Here is a 17,110-nt window from a genome sequence, read left to right as displayed (position 1 = left end):
AAATGTTTCACCTCTGTTATGGCCAAATCGGCAAGGGACTTAATGTGCAGTTTTAGGCCCAATCAGGAGCTAGGGAGGAAGGACTTTTGCCTTGCCCGGAATTATTTAATATTTATGCTGTTAGTCAGGAATGGCCAGCGGTCTGGAGCGGTCGTAAACCTCTGCAATATCCATGTGGCGTCTGCTGTAAAGAAGGCCGGGGACTTAGTTATTACAGTTCCGGAGCATACGACCGGATATGCCACACCTGTTCACCTTGTGGTGTCAGGACCAACGCACAACCATATGCTGACAGACAGATGAGGGAAGCCGTCCCTGATTTCGACTGTACGCTAGGCCGCAGTGACGACGGGTGTTTCTTTATTTCCTGGCCGGGCAGGACAGGGTCGCCGCCTATTCCAATGACAAACAGTAGAGTCAATCAGGCACTGACGTCCTTTTGGAATGACTGCGGGATGGGGAGAAACGTATCGGCGACTAAACTGAGGAAGTCAACCGTTACGTGTGTGAGAGACAATGAGCCGGCGATGAGAGACAAATTATCGGCTCATATGACGCATAGCAGTCGAACGGCAGATCAGTACTACCTGACACATAACAGGTTTGAAGACAGCGTAGCAGTATCCTCAAAAATTGCTGAGGTTATGATGGTTGAGCCATCGGGCAATGGTGAGTAATATGAAACGAGCATATGTTATTGTTTACATGACATAATCTTCAACTACTTTGACTGTTTTATTTCAAATGTCATAGAGTGCGATGTAATCGACCTTTGGTCAAATGAATGAGCAAAAAAAATTGATAATGTTGCCAAAATTCCTGTTCGAAATTGAAATGGTGTAATTTTCAAAAGAACGAAGATAAACTATCTCTAATTAATATCTGTCTAATGTTGCTGTTGTAGATGAACCCGTTACCTACGAGTTTACTGATATAGCTGCGGAAGAGAGCGTTGCATGTGAGCCAGATCAGGAGAACGAGACAGAAGGACATGTCGTAGAACAGGATCGTCCCGCCCAGGAAAAGATGTAAGTTAGTATTACAGAAGCCATTATATAGATAATTAAGATCATATGGACCAGGTATTTGTTTACATTTCCGGCGGTGATCGCAATCAACCATAATTTGTATTATCAAGTAATCATATTCATTACCCAGTATCGAGTTGGAATGACTGGACATCGCGACAGGTGATGGCGATCTTCCGGCAGACTAAGACAACATCTGATAGGGGACTTGGAAACCAGTTGAACATAGTTGTGAGATACTGTGACATAAATGTAAAGACGAAGATAACACTAACATAGACACACAACACACAAGCACTAACATAGACACACAACACCCAAACACATGTGATATAAACGGAAGTTGATTCTGGCTCATCTAAGTGCTTGAAACGCTTGAAAACACGGGCTTTTGGTTAATATATTTTCATTTTAAATATCAATCTATAAATTTTGGACATATTTAACACTTGCGTGATATTTCAGAAAATACAACTGAATTAAGAGTGAGATTACATTTTCATTAATGATGCAATTGCGTTTGAGTAAGAAGAAAGCATAGGTATAATAACAAAACATTCGTGTTGTACTCAGCCCCTGTGATCAGAGGCCGTCATCACTTATATGAACAGATCGATTTGTGTTATGTTTCCTTGTGATAGGCCAGAACTTTTGCCGATTTAAAGTGCTATCTCACTGAAGCATACTGCCGAAGACACCCAGCAGCACACCCCACCCGGTCACATTATACCGACAACGGACCAACCAGTCGTCCCACTCCAAATATGCTGAGCGCTAAGCAGGAGTAGCAACTACCATTTTTAAAGACTCTGGTATAACAAGATAAGGCTAAAGTTAAGACAGAGGAATAGAATCCATAAAAAAGCACTTCATACCAATAGTCCAAATCACTGGGCCAGCTTCAGAAATATAAGAAATGAAACTATCAGATTGATACGTGATTCTAAATCCTTATACACTGAAAAATTAGAAAACTCTGAGTGACTCAAATCTCTCATCATCAAAATGGTGGAAAACTGCTAAATCTATTCTTAAAATCAACAACAAATCAATTACCATTCCACCATTAAACACAATAACACATATCTGTTTCACCCATTTGATAAAGCTGAATGCCTTGTTGATCATTTTTCATCTATTTCTACATCTTTTGATAATATTGATCCTTTGCCGCCTGTTCCTGAGTCTCCAAATATACTTAACAACATTTTATTTCATGAACAGGATGTGAGAGATCAACTTTCAGTTCTTAATACTAGGAAGCCTGCAGGGCCTGATGAAATGATACCTAAAGTTATAAAACTCCTTACACCATCTTTAGTAACTCCGCTCACTATGTTATTTAATAAAACCATGTCAACTGGTCCTGTTCCTCTGTCTTGGAAATTGGCTAATATTAATGCTATATATAAAGGCAAAGGTGATAAAAATGATGTTTTTAAACTATCGCCCAATTTCTATCACTTCCTGTTTCAGTGAAATATTAGAAAAAAAAATTTCAAACATTTATAAAATCATTTATTAGAGTTTGAATTATTCACAAAATACCAGTCTGGGTTCATTCCAGGTGACTCAACTGTTTATCAGTTATTATCCATGTTTGATACAATTATTAACAAACTTGATAAAGGAATGGAAATTAGGTCAATATTTTGTGATGTGAGCAAAGCGTTTGATCGTGTCTGGCATCCTGGCTTGTTATTTAAACTTGAAATGTATGGCATTAAAGGTAAGTTACTCAATTGGTTCAAGAGTTATTTAAGTAATCGTAAACATAGAGTGATGACAGAAGGTTACAGCTCCACGTATAGACAGGTAAGTGCCGGTGTCCCCCAGGGATCAGTCCTCGGTCCTTTTCTGTTTCTAATTTATATAAATGATATTGTTGAATGTATAACAAATGAGAAACGGCTATTTGCTGATGATACTTCAATTTCTAAGCTAATACAAACCAATTCACTTGATGCAGCTAATAGTTTAGCTAGTGATCTCGAAAACATAAATATATGGTCCAAAAAGTGGGATATTAAATTCAATCCTTCTAAGACAGAATCAGTAACCTTTAGCAGGAAAAGGGATATAGTATGTCCAGATATCATATTTCAAAATGAAACCATATCAAATGTGCCAAATCATAAGCATCTTGGAGTATTCTTATCGCAAGATGGTAAATGGCATCACCATATTAACTATATTTATACAAAAGCTTATAAATGTATAAACTTATTGAAATCTGTAAAATATAAAATGAGCCGTAAAACACTTAACACTATATATACAGCCTATATTCGGCCTATATTGGAATATGGTGATATCATTTTTGATAATTGTACTCAGCAAGAGGCTACTCTACTTGAATCTATTCAATTAGAAGCGGCTCGAACCATTACCGGACTGCGTAGAGGAACCTCACATTATAAATTATATAATGAACTTGGTTGGGACACTCTTGCTGCAAGGAGGAAAAAACATAGACTTATTCTTCTTTACAAAATTCTTACAGGCACTGCCCCAAATTATTTAAATGAATTAGTAGAACCACACTATAACAATATGAATGACTTGTACATGTTACGAAATCAAAGAGTCTTCACTACTCCTATGAGTAGAACAAATATATATGCCAAAAGCTTTATTCCAGCAACACTTAATGACTATAATAAACTTGCAGCAAGGGTTGACTTGACAAATATCACATCGCTGTACCAATTTAAACCAATTTTATCGAACACAGTAAGTGATATTGACATTGCTCGAAACCCTGCTTATATTAATTCAGGTAATAGAAAATATAATATCTTACTCTGTCGGCTTCGAAACTAGTCTAGCAATATAAACTCTGATCTTTACAGAGATCATCTTATTGATTCGCCATTATGTACATGTGGGAATTAATATGAAACTGTTTTTCACTTTTTTCTAAGTTGTAGGAACTACAGTGAACCTCGAGATATCCTTAAAGAAAAGTCGTTTGATGTAGATCACAGTCACTTTAGCCTTGACATACTCTTATCAGGCTGTGGTGAGTGTGATCATCAAACTAATTTATCTATCTTTGAAACTACTACTGAATATATCAGAGATACTAATGGATTCTGAACCCTAAAATGAAAATACTTGTCTTTTCATCCATATATATACATTTATCCTACAAGCAAGTATATAGTTATAGCTATTTAAAGCATCCCCCCCCCCCATCCGATGGACGTATATTATTCTATTTTATATTATAATTATGATAGTATGAATGTTATGAATTAGTACACTTACTAGATGAAATATAGTATGGACAACCTTATTAATAAGTGGATTAAAATTGGTTGCATATTTACTGCTTACATATTTCTATTGCTCATAGTCGTGCCCTATATTAATTATTTTTCTTATAATCATTTCTCAATCATACTTCAAATTCAAGTAATCACTCTCCAACTATGCAACCTTACGGAATCGACTAAATATATTATCTAACTAATTTTGCCTTTCTTAACTGTCATTATCAAATTAAAACTCAGAATGTTGTATCCATGACTGGTCCCCAAAGCTTATGGGTGGATGACCAGCAGCTACCTAGCTGTTATGGACTTTACTGGTCGGTACCCCATAGGCGGAGGGAATCCTGTTTTGGTTACAGGATTTTACAATTTTCTATAAAAATAAACTGGATGAAATATATTAAATAAAATCGACTAATTATACTCGATTCAGAGTTGTCCCTACTTAACTGATATCTCATTATATTATATATTATATGAATGATGTTAACATGTATATACTCATTGTTACTAAATGGAGAGAACTTACATAGGCTATGCCTGTTGTTCAATCCTTTTTCTTTCAGAATTTTTTTCTTTGAGAAATAAAATTTGTTGAAATGAAATATCGAAATTTTATTGAATACCAGTGACGTGTTTCATCGTAAATTGAACTTTTCCATGTTTTATTGACTTTCATAAAACTTTAAATTTTCATTTTCTTATAAACAAGTTGTATTTTAACTTTCGCTGTAATACGATTGTTTATTGATAAACAATAATGTTAACATAACTATTTCTATATTCCAATAACATGATACAATTTCATTTAACACATGTATTTTTTAGAAAAAGTTCATATATGAAGGTGTATTTGGTACAAATGTATTTGGCCAAAGAAGAATTTAACAAATTTGCAAAATCTTTAAATCAAAATCCCTTGAAATCCTCTACATATGACCCCAGCCAAGAAGGAATAACGTTTCATCCAACGCCAGTAACCAACCGACCAACGTCCACAGTCACCAAACCCACGACATCAACGCCCTACAGACCAGCAATTAGAGTGTATCCCCGTCTCGCCTCCATCACGCCATCGCCAGACATTGAAGAGGATTCTTGATACCGGATTGTTTTTAAATTAATTTCCATAACGTTCATTATTTCAACAACATTTACAACTTCATCGCTTATTTTCACGTATGTATTTTCAGTGACTTTTCATCATCGTGTGAATGTGATTTTCGTTCACTTCCTATGTGACTTATGTTTTCTTAATTATATATATATATATATATGTATATTCAATTATCGGTGGATGAAAAATTCAATCTGTGAAGAGGAACTTTATGCTAAAACCGATATCTACGAACTGTGCTGTTTTAATGTACCATCATATCACCTATAATTCTATTATTATACTTATGTCATCTCTTGGAGAGACTTTTTCGTTTGTTCAACGTATTATATACGTCATCTCTTGGAGAGACTTTTTATTTTGTTCAACGTATTATATATTACAATATAAAATGGAGGAGTTCCTCACGAGATTATACACGGAAATTTTAATTGTTATATAAACTCCTCCATTATATTATATGTCAAGAGTCGGAATTGAACGAGATGATTAAACATCCACACACCATTTGTTTTTCCGTACTCGTACGACATGCTACCTTCAACTACACTGTACTATGGATTCGACGGATTGGGAACACCCGATGCAGTTTTATGCCGGGATGAAGATGTGTTAATTACGTTCACCATATTCGGACATTCCACTTTTGCCTTCATTACTTGGTTTTATTTCATATATCTGGAATTTTCGTGATCATATTCAGCATTTTCGTCCTTTATTCACAGCCTAATTGATGTGCGTGAAATCATTCTTGGGGGAAAAAAGTTGGTTTTACAACAGAACCAAGAACTCATTAACTTTCCATTTGTATCATTAACTGCAGCACAGAACTTTTCGACTGTTTTCAAGTTTGATGTTTCCTGTTTCGGCATGTGTAAAGAACTTTTCATATTTTAAAAATTGACTCTTCACCATGAAGAACATGTCTTAAATTTCAATCTTGAAACTACATATATGTATTATATTCACCGTTAATTAAATATTGCATATTTCTTTATCGTATATATTTCTTAAATGCCATATTTTAATGATCAATTTAATTTGATACTTACATTTATGCAAAGTATATATATTATCATGTATATGTAATTTTTTTATCATGATGTGCATTCGTAATGGCCGTGACACTAGTTTATAGTGATATACTGTAGTATTTTTATTAACTTTTTTTGTTATCGTGATGTTTCACTTCAATGATGACTGTAATTTCAAAATATTAATGTAAGGATATCATTATGTCATTAATGTTACAATTACATATACATGTATTTACATTGACAATATTATCAGTATTTTGTATGCTATTCATGTTTTGATTTAACCTGTTAAAAATAAGTGTTAATTTCGACTATTTTGCTCACGCTTGATGTCAAATTATATCTAATTTGAAATCTTTTAAATTGCATAGAAACGGAATGTACGATAATATGTTCAGTAGAAGTGTATATAATTATACATAGAACCTGTAAATAACCCTATCTACATGTACACATGTTAGTTAATTTGCCAGTAATTAGATGGACCTCGGTTCTCTAAGCAACTTTGATGTTATCTATACCATGTTTATGTAATACTGGTTGTATCTAATTATCTTCTTGTAGTTCTAATGAATATTGTGTTTATATGTAGTCTTCAGGTCACGAACACCATAACCATATTAAGTCGGGGGAAATATATCTGTCCGGCCAATGCACATCATTATCATTATAAAAGAGTAGCCTTCCAGGCCATACTAATGTCAAGTTTTCCAGTGCTTTGCACGGACAGGTCGCTCTGAGCCGCCTTCGAACGGACACATCATATGCCTACCTGCATCAATAAACAGAGGAACCAGCAATCTACGACTTCGTCATTACTGCTACACGTCTAATACAACAAAACACCTAAGAAGATTGTTATATTTTATACCGATATGACTTTTATAACGTCATCCATTAATTTCAAACGCATCAAAATGCCCTTTATATGCATCTTAAAAATAAAAAGTTGATATCAACGGAACAAATGATTTCTCTATTGTATAGTTATATGAATTTTATAATTGTTAAGGATTAGACAGAATCACCCAGTTTTTGTTGGAAAAAACGGCGTAAAATTTCGTAACGTTTTTGGTAAATAAACCAATCAAGGTCAAAAACGAAAAGCTCTTGGTGTAAAAATGATTCATACCAGTAAAAGATGGAGATCCCAAGAAAGAACTTAGATGTGTTCTCTTCTCTTTATCATCTTTTCAGGAAACCGAGTGAGTACGAAAAAGTTGAAAATTTGGTGACCTGACCTCATAGTAAACTTGTTTTTATTTGACCTCGGATTTTAAAACCTTCAGAAAGAAAAAGTTAGCCATAGCCAGTATCTACAATTACTATAACATAACCTCTAGAAAATAGAAACTTTTAGAGTTATCGCTATTTTGAACTTTGCAATACATAACGTCATGGCGGCCATATTGGATTTCGGTTTGGTTTGGTTTAATTTGTTTAACGTCCTATCAACATCCAAGGTCATTTAAGGACGGCCTACCGTGTTTGCGACATGTATGAGCGTGGTGAGTGCGAATGTGTGTTTTGGGAGACTACGGTATGTTCGTGTTCTCTTCTTTCTTAACAACTTTCTTCCTAATGTCTCCCTTGACAATGCCTCACGTTCAGCCTTTAGTTGAGCGTTCGCCCCTGTCAGGAAGGCTTTGGGTTCTGTCCCCTGGCCGAGACATACCAGAGTCTTTAAAAATGGTAGTTGATACTCCTGCTTAGCGCTCAGCATATTTGGAGTGGAACGACTGGTTCGCCCGTTGTCAGTATAATGTGACCGGGTGTGGTGTGCTGCTGGGGGTCTTTGGCAGTACGCTTCAGTGAGGTAGCACTTTAAATCGGCATAAGGTCCGGCCTACCACAAGACAAGGAGACTTCACACGAACATAACACAGCCTCCCAAAACACACATACGCACTCAACACACGCATGGATGTCACACGCACGGGAGGCCGTCCTTAAATGACCTTAGCTGTTAATAGGACGTTAAACAAAATAAACCAAACCAAATTGACCAGTGTAATGACCCCTATCTGATCTGATTACCTGATCCTCATAAAGCGCCGTCTTGTTGACCACACTGTGTAATGACCCCTATCTGATATGTTTAACTGATTATCATTTAGCGCCGTCTTGTTGACCACACTGTGTTGTGACCCCTATCTGATATGATTACCTGATCCTCATTAAGCGCCGTCTTGTTGACCATACTGTGTTGTGACCCCTATCTGATTACCTGATCCTCATTTAGCGCCGTCTTGTTGACCATATTGTGTTGTGACCCCTATCTGATTGGTTACCTTATCCTCATTTAGAGCCGTCTTGTTGACCATATTGTGTTGTGACCCCTATCTGATTGGTTACCTTATCCTCATTTAGAGCCGTCTTGTTGACCATATTGTGTTGTGACCCCTATCTGATTGGTTACCTGATCCTCATTTAGCGCCGTCTTGTTGACCACACTGTGTTGTGACCCTTGTCTGAATTCTAGGATATCATCCAGAGTATGTCCGGCAGTTACAACGGAGTTCATTTCACACTTTAGTTGATCTTTGTCGTAGTTGATAGAATCACAGTTAACTTTTCTATAGCACATTTGAATACACTGCTGATAGCCGACATTATCAACAGTAGTCTGTACAAATCCGGGCAGGTAACGGTCTCGTCCTTCTCCATAACTTTGGCAACTTTTACTTGAAATATCTACCGTTATTGAAAATATGTAGAAAAGCGATAAACATTGTCCTCGGCTCATGTTCTATGTTAGAATTGACTACATGGCGATCACTGGAATATCACGTTCATCAGACTGTTTCTATTGTTTTATTAATGCAATACTAATGCTATATATGAACTCCTCACGGAGGAATATCTGTGTACATCAGTGATGAGGCAGTTCTAGTGTCGTATAATCCGCTATAAAATAAAGCGATGGCACACATCAATTAGAACGCCCAACAATATTTCATTAAAACACTAATTGGAATTATACACCGTTTGAAAACTCAGTCAGGCGTTACACGAAATGTCCCTGTTGTCATAAATATTAACAAGCTTCACCAGCCATGCATTAACACTGTTAACATATTAAGATTCTTTTTTATTTATGTCGTCCCAAAGAACGAGCTAAGTTGGATTAATTTGTAACTTTCGACATCCAATTTATGTTTTCTCGATACATACATACTTCATTCTGTCTGATTAGTTAACGGAATACAGTTTGGTTTGGTTTGGTTTATTTTGTTTAACGTCCTATTAACAGCTAAGGTCATTTAAGGACGGCCTCCCGTGCGTGTGACATGCATGAGTGTGGTGAGTGCGTATGTGTATTTTGGAAGGCTGCGGTATGTTCGTGTTAAGTCTCCTTGTGATAGGCCGGATCTTTTGCCGATTTAGAGTGCTCCCACACTGAAGCATACTGCCAAAGACACCCAGCAGCACACCCCACCCGGTCACATTATACTGACAACGGGCGAACCAGTCGCCACACTCCTTATTTGCTGAGCGCTAAGCAGGGGCAGCAACTACAGACAAGGCATTCAATGGAAATTGTTTAGGTGGGGAGTATCATAATATGACCGATGGGTACCAGGGAACATTGGTTTGGTTTATTTTGTTTAACGTCCTATTAACAGCTGAGGTCATTTAAGGACGGCCTCCCGTGTGTGCGAAATGTATGAGTGTGATGAATGCGTATGTGTGTTTTGGGAGGCTGCGGTATGTTCGTGTGAAGTCTCCTTGTAATAGGCCGGAACTTTTGCCGATTTAAAGTGCTATCTCACTGAAGCATACTGCCGAAGACACCCAGCAGCACACCCCACCCGGTCACATTATACTGACAACGGGCCAACCAGTCGTTCAACTCCAAATATGCCGAGCGCTAAGCAGGAGTAGCAACTACCATTTTTAAAGACTCTAGTATGTCTCGGCCAGGGGACAGAACCCAAAACCTTCCTCACAGCGGCGAACGCTCAACTAAAGGCCAAAAGTGAGGCATTGTCAAGGGAGACATTAGGAAGAAGAAAGTTATCAAGAAAGAAAAGAAAAGATAAGATCCCAAGTTTAGTCGCCTCTTACGATCATGCAATGGGGTCAACATGTACAATTCTTACGCCCTACCTGCAGGGCAGTATACAAAAAAAAGAAATAATAAAATTATACAGAAACAAACAAGGATTTCCTTCAAGTTCTTGCATAGAAATTAACAATGAAAATCAAGAGATATTTCTGACCAGCGGAAATATTAACTTCTGGAATTTTTGAAGCAATATTATAGGGGCTGGTTTGACAAATGTTTAGGTTAGATACAAATCCAAAGATATCTCTGAGCAACGGAAATCAACAGTTTTGCTAATTGATATCATAAGGGTTGGTTTGACATATATGTATATACAAAAGATGTATTAGATACAAAATACAAGTCCATAGATACCTATTTAATACCAACGAAAATCGAAAGTTATGGTATTCATTGGGGCTGCATGGTATACATGTTTACATCAGATACAAAATATAAATCCAGATATCCCTTACCAGTGAAAATTGAAAGTTAAGGCAAGGAATTCTTAGGGGCTGGTTTGTATGTTTAGATAAGATACAAAACACAAATCCATAGGTATCTCTTACCAGCGAAAAAACGAAAGCTTTGGTAATGGAGGCTCAGGTGAGCTTTTACTATGGGGTATCATCCGGCGTCTGTCGTGCGTCGTGCGTTAACTTTTTTTAACCGAGAGTGTTGGAATTCGCATTGAATGATTAGTTAGAAGGTCCTGACTAGATATTTGTATTCATTAAGTGAAAATAAAATTCAAGATGGCTGCCATGATCGCCCTCTTTGAAATTATGTTTTTCCTTATAACTCAAATATTATTTGCTTCGTAGTAATAAGACTTTCTAGGAATGTTCTAGTGACATTTCTGAAGAGGTGTTGTTTCAAAACCTCATTGAATTTACAAGATGGCCACCAAAGCAATTATCTTCTGATGAGCTATAGAAAAGTACTTTATTTTTTGTTTGTGAACAAGATATCTAATGACTGGAACATCATTTAGAGTTGATTTTCAATAACAAGGTTCAGATAGTGATGATAAAGAGACGAGTTTAATTAAGAGTATGTATAATGAGTGGTTGATTTTTAATTACATTTTTTGTAATTCAATAGTATGGTTTGCACCCGTCTGTATACACTGTATATATCTTCAGTGTGAACATTGGCGCTATGGGTCCATAATGGGGGAACTGGCAGCTGACTAGCTTGGCTGCTAACAGCACCAACTGTATATCTCTTCAGTGTGAACATTGCTGCTAGGGGTCCCAAATGGGGGGTTCTGTAGAACATTTCTTTGTTTAAGATAACTAGGCTTTTGGATTTTCTCCTCTCTGATACCAATTAGTTTTGATGAGAAAACCTGTTAGCTTAATATCCGCATGAAACCATAATATTGCTGGTTTAGGGTCACACAGGAAAACAATAAAATTATTTAGATAAAGGGCAGCAGAGGTCTGGAAAAGGAGCCCTATCTCCAGAGATGCACAGTTACCCAGTGTCTAGCTTTAATGTGTAAATATGGTAAAGATCAGAAAACTTCTGATAATTTAAATGAGAGAGTCTTAAGTTTTCTAATTCATTAGTCATATACATATATTTATTACATTTTTACCAGTGAAATATCAAAAATTATTCATTCTATAAAAGTGATATTTTTCACTAGTGAAAAATATCACTTTGCTGATTTGACCAATCAAATTAATGATTAGAAAATACCAAAATAATTGACCAATCAGAAAGCCCGACATATATGTCAGCACCTGGACAAGGGGAACTACTTTTTTTGTTTACAAATTATCTCCCTTGTCTGAAGCTTCTGTCGTCTGCTGGTAGTATTCTGCTTGACAGCAAAATGAGCTCTCCAAATCACGAGAATGAACTTCTTGTTAAATTAATCTTAGAAGGAGAGTTAGATATGCCACATTTTGGATTGATTGATGATGCAGCTGAAGCCAGCAACACCATTGGGTTAGTGAATGAGACAGAAGGTGGAGAGAATACCAGAACAAGCACTAGGCCTAGTGCTCAGTCCAATGGAATTGGAAAAAGAGTATTTGAAAAAGTAAGTGCACAAGACATTGACTGTTTCCTGTTCCAACAGCAGAATTTGAACACTAAGAAAAAAACACAACAGGACATGAATGTTTTCAATGCATATCGTACAGCCTCAGGGGAAGGGAGAAAGCCAGAAGCAATTCCACCAATTGAATTAGATTCTCTGATATCAACTTTTCTGTTATCAGTAAGGAAAAGAGATGGCACCGAGTATGAACCCACATCTCTAAGGTCCTATTTCAGTAGTCTGGACAGACATCTGAAGGAAAAAAACTACATTGTCTCTATCCTTACTGACATTCAGTTCACAAAATGCCGAAACGTCTTAAAAATGAAGCAGAAACAACTAAAAGGGATGGGGAAAGGGAACAAAACCAGAGCTGCTGATGAGCTGACGGATCAGGAGGTAGAAAAACTGTACTCAACAAACACACTCGGTTACAAATCACCAGCTTCACTTCTGTATTCAATGTGGATGGTATGTACGATGCATTTTGGAATGCGACCTGGCAAGGAAACACACGACTTGCAATGGGGAGATATTGCACTTAAGACAGATGTAGAGAACGGGACAGAATACATCATATACAACCAGGAAAGACAGACAAAAACACGCACTGGAGCAAATCCACGAGACATCAGAAAATTCAAACCTAGGGCCTATGGTAGCGTTGTGACGGATGGAATAGATAACAACAAAGATCCTGTATTTTTATATAAAATGTATGCCAGTAAGAGACCTTCAGCCATGAATGAACCAGACAAGCCATTCTTCCTAACAATCAACCGTGATGCAAATCTTGGTAAGTAAAAACAAATAAATTAGATTTTTTTATCATTGAATACATTTTCAAATTACATTAAAAATGTACATGAATTATTTAAACAGCTGTTCAGTAGTAGATCAATAAAAATCAGAGAAATCTGATTTTTTTTCAACATTTTGGAATTTATCATGCAATACTACAGAGTTTATAGCTACATGTATAATATCTTCTCATTTTAGACAATCCTGCCAGCAGGTGGTACAAAAACAGCCCAATGGGTATTAACAAAATGTACTCAATCATGTCTGAAATGAAAGGAAATGCCGGTCTGACAAATGACAGACGTCTGACTAACTACAGGTATTTAATTCCTTTTATAATTGTTTTACATTTCCCAAACCGATGTCATTCATAGCTATTTTAACAACAAAAAATGGAAAATTTACTTTTTGAAATACAGAACTTTATAAATGTATGAAAATGTGACACCCCCTTCCTCCGATTTGCAAGGCCCTGTGCATAGGTTTAATTTGTGTTTCAGACATATGAAACATACATAAAAAAGGTAAATCAGGGGGTAGATTGTTTGATTGGAAAGATATTTCTGTTTCTTTTCGTGAATTAATGTCAAATACTTTATTTCCAGAATTCCTTTCCACAAATTACAATTTAATGAATATTTATCAAAAATAGGGTCAGACTCCCAGAACAGGGAACTAAATTTTAAAGAGAGGTGTGAAATACATTGCCAAGCTAATAAAGCAATCGTTAAGATACATGCCTAGTCTATATGATATAAATTATATAGTAGGGCGGGACAACTGGAACACATAATGTATGTAACCTTACATATAACTGTATGTTAGAATAAATGTGTAAAAAAATGTACCAAATGGGGTCGTGTGACGTTACAGTACAGTATCTACTTTCACTTTCAGTGTGCGAAAGCGACTCGTTCAGAAGCTAAATGACTCTGGTGTCCCACCAAATCAGATAGTTCAAATAACATGCCACAGGAATGTCAACAGTCTGAATAACTACAGCCGACTTAGTTCTGAACAAAGCAAGGATATCTCACATGTCTTGTCAACAGGGAATGAAAATAGATATGCCATGTGCACCGCAAGCAGGCCTCGAGAAAATACCCCTGTCCCCGACAAATCATCCTCAACCACAGCACAAAATAACCATCTGTTTCCAATAATGGGTGGGCTTTTTTCTGGAGAAAATACCACGTTTAATTCAACGGTAAATTTCCACTTTCACGGAAGTCAGCAGACAATGCAGGCCAGTAACTCAAACTATGTGATCGGAGAAACAGCACAAATAGCAAACATGGCCGCGTCCGGGTCAGGGAGAAAGTACAAAAGAATAAGGACAATTGACAGTGACAGCGAGTAAGAATGACTTACTTTAACATGACTGGAAGTTTGATATCACCAGGACTGAGGATTAAACAAAATCCGTGTGTTTGTCGGAATTGTTTCATGTTGATCTACAACATTTTGGACTGAGCGTAGTGATTTGTGTTGTTTTGACGGGCCTTTTTTTTAAATACTTTTATTTTGACAATGTTATGGCAACATTTGTAAACATATAAACTATGATACATATTGAAGTAAAAGAATTGATTAAAATATTTTTTGAACTAGTTTTTATATTTGTTTGGGAATTTTTGTACTTTGGACTATATTTTGTCGCGTAGGATTGTCTAGACATGTAAGCGGTAAACGTATGCAAACTTTCGCTGTAGGCCTAGTTAGTAGGTTTTTCGTTGATAAAAAATGTAATAAACAGAATATCTAACAGTGTCTTCAGTAATACAAAATATATCTCACTCGTGTGGCTAATATTTTGATATTTTTCACTCGTGTTGCGCACTCGTGAAAAATATCAAAATATTAGCCCCACTCGTGAAATATATTTGGTATTACTGAAGACACTGTTAGATATCCTCTATATATATATATTATGTAGTGATACTGTGCAAGTGGAAAACATGTCACATTGATACTATTTATGTCTTTACATTGCTCTAAGTAGGAATAATGATAGGACAACATCAACTGACATCTAGGATGATAATTGCATGCTGATAGCAATTATTGCAAAATTAGGTCACTGTGACCTACTTTTTTTAAAATTATTACATTAGGGCAATAGAAATGGACATCTAGGATGAGAAAGGCATGCCGATAACAAATATTGCAAAATTAGGTCACTGTGAACTACTTTTTCAGTAATTATGCTAGGGCAATAGAAATGGACATCTAGGATGAGAAAGGCATGTCGATAACAAATATTGCAAAAATAGGTCACTGTGACCTACTTTTTCAGTAATTATGCTAGGGCAATAGAAATGGACATCTAGGATGAGAAAGGCATGCCAATAACAAATATTGCAAAATTAGGTCACTGTGACCTACTTTTTCAATAATTATATTAGGCAATTATTTTGTCTATATTGCCTCAATAAGTTGACAAAATACTGTAATGTCATTACTTCAACTTAATATGTATAGGTATATCGAAATATTGCAAACATGGCATTCGACATTTTGATGATGAAAACAAATACTTGATAGATTTTGCTGAAGCTTCCTGTGGATGATCAGCATCGGACACAGATGGATTTCCATTGTGTTTGAAAAAACTACATCATTCAAGATATCCACCATTTTTTGCCATCTCCAGAATCACATTCTCCAGAAATTTTAACCTTACATTCTTTGAGATAGACCCTTGGTAATATACTGCCCACCAGCCATGCAGCTATCAGCCTCTAGTTGGTTTGTAGGGGGATGTAAAAAAATGATATAGGGCTATTATCACAGCAGATGAGCGTTTAGGCCTATATGCCTCTTGTTGCTTTTCATATTTTGAATAAGCATACATAGTTTACCATTACAAATGATATGACTTACACGTCAATGACATTTTATCTAAAAGAATTGTTAAAACTGCAATGGAGATATACACTTCTTACACATGTTAATTGGCAATGTAATTATAAATATTGCAAATATTCTGTAAATTTGTGTTTGCAATGTTATTATTTACAATATACAATTCTTTTCTAAAGGTTTATAGCAAAACAAAAGTTCTAAACAACATATTATTACTTCATAAGTATGAAATTATCAGGTTAGTGAAATTGTTGAAGTGTTTACTGGTATACATTGATACAGATGTAGATCTGAATAATATTCATAATGCAGGAAATCCATTCTTGAAAACTCAATTTTAACTAAGCATACATATTTTAGAAGTCGCATGTTTTTCTACATATGTGTAGCATACACTAACTTGCAAACCTTCCTTGTTATTTCCATGATAAGTTTTAATTGTTATAGGAAGATGTACAGTACGCGTCAGGTGTTATGGTTCTCTTTCACTATCAGGGTTGCGAGTGTCACTCGAGAGTAGGGGATTAAGTACGCCCCGTGTTTCAACTCTGGTGTTTCCACCGGCCACCACCGGCCAGGGCCTGGCGAGTGTAGGAAAAGGTGTGAAGACTCACAGCTGGAGACGTGGCCGTGGTCAGAGTTTTGCGACCTTTCACCTTTATCTGTACTGATTGTTTAATCATGTAACGATTCATTAACATGCTCCTTCGGATTTTGAGAAAACGTAAAATACAGTATAGCCGTAGATTGGCTGAATGATCATGAATTCATACGTAATTTTCATTAATTGGCCAAGAACTCGTGTCCTGAGAATTGTACCTGCTGCCCCCATTGCATGATCGTAAGAGGCGACTAAACTTTGGATCTTATTTTTTCTCTTCTTTCT

The 17,110-nt window shown here is 36.2% G+C and overlaps 1 protein-coding gene across 2 annotated transcripts in view; it reads right to left on the bottom strand.

Annotated features, from left to right (window-relative positions):
• The window catches only part of LOC117341320, a 43,754-nt gene extending 28,907 nt beyond the window's left edge, over positions 1 to 14,847 (bottom strand). Inside the window, exon 1 of one of the 2 annotated variants that reach the window (XR_004535610.1) lies at positions 14,731 to 14,847. Coding sequence is in view for 1 of the 2 variants with exons in the window: in XM_033903172.1 (XP_033759063.1) it covers positions 8,877 to 9,044 (168 nt within the window). In the remaining variant the exon portion in view is untranslated. Of the gene's footprint in view, positions 1 to 8,876; positions 9,187 to 14,730 lie in introns of those variants that run through there. The other variant, XM_033903172.1, reaches the window with a different exon arrangement.
• Positions 14,848 to 17,110: the final 2,263 nt, after the last annotated feature.

This window comes from Pecten maximus, chromosome 13 (assembly GCF_902652985.1).
Source record: "Pecten maximus chromosome 13, xPecMax1.1, whole genome shotgun sequence".
NCBI classification, from domain to species: Eukaryota; Metazoa; Mollusca; class Bivalvia; order Pectinida; family Pectinidae; genus Pecten; species Pecten maximus.
The sequence above is the reverse complement of the archived record's forward strand: the minus strand, read 5'-3'. Positions and strand labels throughout refer to the sequence as shown.